Consider the following 6,000-nt stretch of genomic DNA (forward strand, 5'->3'; position numbering starts at 1 on the left):
CGCAAATTTCAAACTAAAACGAAACATGTCTTTTTTGTTTTTGCTAATGCAGATCTAAAAAATAAGCAGGCACTTTACACCCTTTGGCTAAAAGCAGAAACTAAAAGGTGTACGCACACAAAAATATTGAATTGAATTGAATAACACCAGGGCCAAACACTTTGGTAAACTGAACTAAGGAATTGTGCTAACAAAGCCACAATTGCCAACTTCAAGTGAACCTGCAATACGAAGTCTACAAAACTCACTAAAAGCAATTTAATTTACCTAAGCGCATACAAAAGATATCACAAGGCAAAGCATTGAAGAATAACTTAAGTAGAAAGTTAGCATAAAATTACCATTGAAAGACTAATTGCAAATAACACTTATAAGTGTTTACAAGGTTTTGTATGAAAAATAATTAAAAAGCTAACTAGAACTTCTATAGCATGAATAGTTTTCTTGTGCACAAAGCAATCTTATCCTCAAATTCCAAACCCTGAATAAATTTTATTCAAAGAGATTTCTCATAAGGATATTTACCAATTGATAATAAACTTTCTAGAAGGTTGTCTAAAAATAAATGATCTATACATAGCTGTTATAAAAATAGATTTCTTAAGACTGATTATCTTCTCAAAAATAGTGATGGCTAAAAATAGCCAATTTGACACTTGGCTGTTGGTGATGATTTGACGAAGCTCTTTCATACCAAACTTCGTAGATCCTCTAAAGAAGCCTGAAACACGATGACCGATCTTGGTGACTTAAGTCTGATCCTTACTCAAAAACTTGTGCAATTCAGTGTCCTTTACCTAGTTTTTGTCTATGAAGAAGATTGGTGCAATTCCTTGGCCAACTTGATGGAGCTTGAGAAATCTGTCATCATTCAAAATACGAAGGAAGTTTTTTTCAATGATGCCCTTTGGTGTTTTAAAGATTTAACCCTTACTTTGGTATACAAAAGATGTAATGTCCCCTTATGGGTTTAGGGATGCTTTAGCCATAATTAATCAATTTCAAGATACTTATGACTCAGACTGAATATATTAGGAGACAACTCCACCTTAACATGCATCAAATCAATGATATTTCGCAAATCAATCGATTAAATATTCATAAATAAATTATTCGTCTATCAAACATCCCTAGTTCTTAATGTAAGTATCAAACCAATTGTAATGTCCCCTATTAGGAACATCTCCTTCCCCACTTCTTTAAACACAGACAGTCATAACAGAAAACATATTCTTCTTCCTGATATTCACTTAAGAGTTCTTTTGATTTATATTATAATATTAATTTGTCTGATCAAATCATTACTATATATATATATATATATATATTATGTATTTATATACTATTATTATTACATTCGTCTGTAGAGCATTTCTCAGTTAATATCATAATAATAGTTATTATACAATTATCAACATTTATTTGTTTATTATAATTATTATATTATTATCAGTATTTATTTATTATAATTTATTAATATTTTATTCATTAAATTCTGCATAAGAACATTATCGCACTTCATATATTAAGCATACGTATTAAACATATCCCTGTGCATACTACCGAGAACAAAGATGTTACTGCCTGTAGCTTTATAACAGTTCTGTTCTCATTATTACAGCCTTCCGTCTTGGTAATATTCCTTCCTTTTCGATCCCCATAGAATATAATAAACAAAAGTAAATTCCCCCCCCCTTTTGAAATGGAGTTGATCCTCATTAAATATATTGGTATCAAATGGTTGCATTCTTTGGGAGTAGACATATCTTTGTCAAGGACTAATTAATCTTTCTTAAGATCGTACCTTTTCATTATTCATGAGTATTTGTTATTTATACAGAATGACTTTTCCTCTTAATTGCTGCCTTGAATCACTATTATAACCGTTGTCTAAAGAGTAATCATCTTTTGAATAACTAATCGGTTGTTAGCTAATATATGTAACAAATCCCTTCATGGGTGGTGATATCAATAATATTTTGCTGATTACTATGTACGTGGTAATCTATGAATTTTATTGCTGACGGTAGTCATCCCTTGGCGAAAGCTAATATATTTGTATCGCTTAATATTCGTATCTTTCCGTTATGTGAATCGCTGGCTTTAATGGCTTGTTATCACTTCTATCGTTGGCTCCATCAACCTATTAATAGAAACAATGTCTAATCAATTCTATAACCGATTCTTATATTCATCTTTATATTTATCATTTTATTATTTTATTATTTATTAAGAAAGAGATTAATACATATGATAGTTTAAAGGAAAGTTAGTTTCAAAAGTAGAAGGTTTATATAGAGAAGAGAAAGTTTTTGAGGCAAGGATTTGTTTGTTATTGCTGACTATTAACATTTAACCAATTTATTGACTAATTATCATTGTCTACAGCTTAGGGGACAACTCTGACACCTGCAGTCCCCTTAGTCTTTTATTTATTCTGCTGGTTATTGATGAGGATGAAGGCAGTTTTAATATTGGTTTTGTTACATATATTTCTGAATTTATTTATTATTATATTTGTTTATAATATTTCTAAATGTTTATGATAGAATAATTATTTATTTTATTTGGATATTTCAAAAATATTATTTATTAATAAATATTAATAATAATATTTAATAATTAAATATTAATAATTTCAAATAATCATTTGTTGATTATATTAATTTATAATAATAATTGTTTCATTTAGATTATAAATAACGATCAAGGAGGGGACATGACAAAAGATGTGTATTTTTAACTTTAGTCATGACCTTAACTTGCTTTGTGGCATCTAATTGGTAATCCCTCTCAGGCATGCCTAGGGCACTTGAAGGAACTTTATCTTTTTTTCTTTTTCACTTTGACATCTTGACAATAGAACCCTCTTGGTGCACTCAATCACTAATAGCACTTTTTGAAGTTTTTTAAGTTGGTAACTTTACATTAGGAAATGTAGGGGTGCCTCAAAGGCTACGAGTGCATTTTTGACATGTTCAATCATTGACAAATTGAATGCTTGGGCAACTTAGGATGGTTTTTCATCAAATTTTCATTTTAACAAGTTAAATTGAGTTCTATCGGTGTGCCCAAACACTTGCACTTTTTGATCTAATTTTGAGTTGAAAACTTGACAGTCAAGTCATTCCAATTATTGGTAGACATTTGCCTTCTAGACTGATAAAGTTTATTTAACTGAAGTGATCTATTTCTTCGTTGACATTGAAAGTGCAAGCACTTAATGAATTTAGTAATTGTTTGGTTTGCAACATGACATTGGAGCACCCTAGGGGTACACTCCCAAGCTTCATGGAGACATTTTTAGTTATTTTCCTCTTCATTATTGTTTTCTCTTTGTTATGCATTGTTTGGATGACTTGTTTGTCTCTTCCCAACTTGAAATTATCCTTAAGATGGCTTTGCTTCATCAAAATCTGCCTTAGAAGCTCTATTGTTTTTTTGCCTGCCTTTTTCTTCTCCTCTCCCTATATCTCAGTTGACATGTTTAATTTGTTTGGCATGCTTGGAAAATATTTTCTTAAGCCCTACAAGGATGTTACTAAAATAATTATCACTTTGATGATCATAAGAAACAAGGACTTAGAAGTGATTTACAAATGAGAGATGACTAAAGTGAAACATTCCTTTGTGAAAATCTTCCAATAAATTCCGAAAATAAATTTTCTGATTTGTCTTACTCTTTCTTTTGTTGTTTCACAATATTCTATCAATAAATATTTATTGATGAGAATCCTTTATATTCAAGAGTAAAAGATTTTTTTAAACAAAGATTGCATAATTATTGTTCAAATGATAATTGGCTAATGAGTAAACATGCATAATATATTCTTCATCTTTTTTTATTTAGTCTCTTTGCTTTGGAATGGTTATGGTAACAATGAGTGAATAATTGATTTCCAATGTTGGGTCCTTCCAAACAGCATATAACAAATATCTTAAAATAATATCAATAAAATTTATCATTTTTACATTGTCTTAATTTATGATCATATTAGTGGGTACATGTAGAATTCGAGGTGGCATTGGCATTATTTAGACATCATATTTTTTCTCAAAATAAAATAATCATTCATTTACACTTCTTAGCTGACTAAAATATGTCAAATATTCACAGGGATCTTTTTGGCCAGGACAAAACTTAAGCCACATATGGTGTTTTTCCTATGAATGCTTAGGTTTCAATAAAAATTGGAAGTTTCTAATCTAGATAAATATTGTTTAACTCAGGAAATTATTTATGAAAGGGTCAAAAGTTACTATGCAGTGTTTTTTGTAGTTATGTGTTAGTAGAAAGTATCCATGTAGAATTCGAGCTGGCCTAAATTTGTGCACATGTTATCCTTTTTATTTGCAGAGTAGAGAGATTGAAGGTTACTTGCTACAATTGCTGGCAAATAAAATGGAGATCCTCTGGAAGATGCCATCTGTCCTTGTGGCATCTAGTCTTCATTTAAGGTACATGCAAGGCAAAAATTTCCTTTGTCTTCAATGCATTCTTTTTTAGAAAGTAATGTGCATTATTGAATGTTAAATTAGAAATTATATTAATATCCATAGATGACCAAAAGTAGGTCAATGGGACTCAGGAGAACAGCAGTATACAATAGAGAGTTAAAAGGCCCACAAAGGGGAAGAACAAAGATAAAAGATACAAAACAACAGGGGACTAGCAAAACAAGTGGAAAAGAAACAGGTATAAATAGCTAAGAAAGGGGAATAAGAACCCTGAAGAGAAAAGAACTGCTACAAAGGAAAATTGAAGGACATCAAGTAACACTGTCTGGACTGAAAATGGTGGTCACTAGCATTGTCATTGATCACCGTGAAGGAGCTTTGATAAAGATAGATAAAACATTAATCATTTTTATGTTTAGTCCTTGAGATTTTTATCTGACATTGTATCCACATAAGATGGTTGTTGATTTTATTTAATATATACTTTTTGAAAGTAACTGGAATGAGGAATGAGAGTTCTACCCTTCTATGCATGATGATATATTTGTTTTTGGAAAATTGATCACAATGTTTTCTGCAATTTTCTTACCACTTATAACTTTACAAATGCATGCCAAGAAGGAACAAACCAATCCTCTTTCTGTTTGTTTGATTATTCTTACTGTGCCATTATGCAAATCTTCCCCCATCAGTTGGTTTTGTGCTTCCCATTGGTAAGATGGTTTTTTATGGGTAGATTTTTCACATCATGTTTCATTGAACATTTTCACCCTTGAAATTTCAGGTCTATGTTATTTTCTTTGTATATGGACGAAATAGAAAAGCGAATTTATAGCAATAGTGCAACAATCAGGTATATTGTGGAAAAATCAGATTTGCCTGTATGCTTGTAGGTTTCACTTTTGGTGATAAGATTCTAAAATGTAAAGCTGGATTTGCATGCTATTAATAGTTTGTTATCTGTTTGTCGCAGATATTTCTCTTCGATCAGTGATTCTCAATATCTTTTGGATTGTACGTAAATACAGAAAGTTGCAACTCCCTTTTCTTTGTTTTCTTTATAAGTATTTATGCATCTTTGTGGCCATGAGATTGTGCATGAGAGAGGGAGGGAGAGAGAGAGAGATTGAGGGAACGAAGGGAAATATCTTACCATTATAGAGTTTGTTTGTGCTTGCTTACTTTTTCAAAGGGCTTGTGGTGTTCTAAGAAATTTATTGAGACAGATCTTGAAATGAGTATTCTAACAAATTTGTCTATTCATTGTGTCCTTGACATAGTACTATAACATATAGAAAGGCTTTTTGTTTGTACTAAAATTTTATCTTTATATGTGATTGTAATAGTGCTCGAAGCCTAGAAACATAACATTAACATGCTTTGTACCACAATATACCCATTATTAGTTTTGGAAGGACATTTGAATCACTTCATGTCTCATGCTTTTGTCACATTGGGTATTGTTGACGTGTATTTTGTACACTATCAAACACACAATAAAATACCCAAGGGTACCTTATCCTCTCTTGAGTAAAGCCTCTG

The 6,000-nt window shown here is 30.9% G+C and overlaps 1 protein-coding gene across 4 annotated transcripts in view; it reads left to right on the forward strand.

The window, feature by feature from the left end:
- Positions 1-5,757, forward strand: part of LOC131043896 (uncharacterized) — a 126,386-nt gene extending 120,629 nt beyond the window's left edge. The window contains exons 6-8 of one of the 4 annotated variants that reach the window (XM_057977144.2): positions 4,358-4,458; positions 5,243-5,311; positions 5,432-5,757. In XM_057977144.2, coding sequence (XP_057833127.1) covers positions 4,358-4,458; positions 5,243-5,311; positions 5,432-5,480 — 219 coding nt within the window. In that variant the 3' untranslated portion in view covers positions 5,481-5,757. Of the gene's footprint in view, positions 1-4,357; positions 4,459-4,571; positions 4,948-5,242; positions 5,312-5,431 lie in introns of those variants that run through there. The other 3 variants (XM_057977130.2, XM_057977134.2, XM_057977139.2) reach the window with 3 other exon arrangements.
- Positions 5,758-6,000: the final 243 nt, after the last annotated feature.

This window comes from Cryptomeria japonica, chromosome 6 (genome assembly GCF_030272615.1).
Source record: "Cryptomeria japonica chromosome 6, Sugi_1.0, whole genome shotgun sequence".
Classification (NCBI taxonomy): Eukaryota; Viridiplantae; Streptophyta; class Pinopsida; order Cupressales; family Cupressaceae; genus Cryptomeria; species Cryptomeria japonica.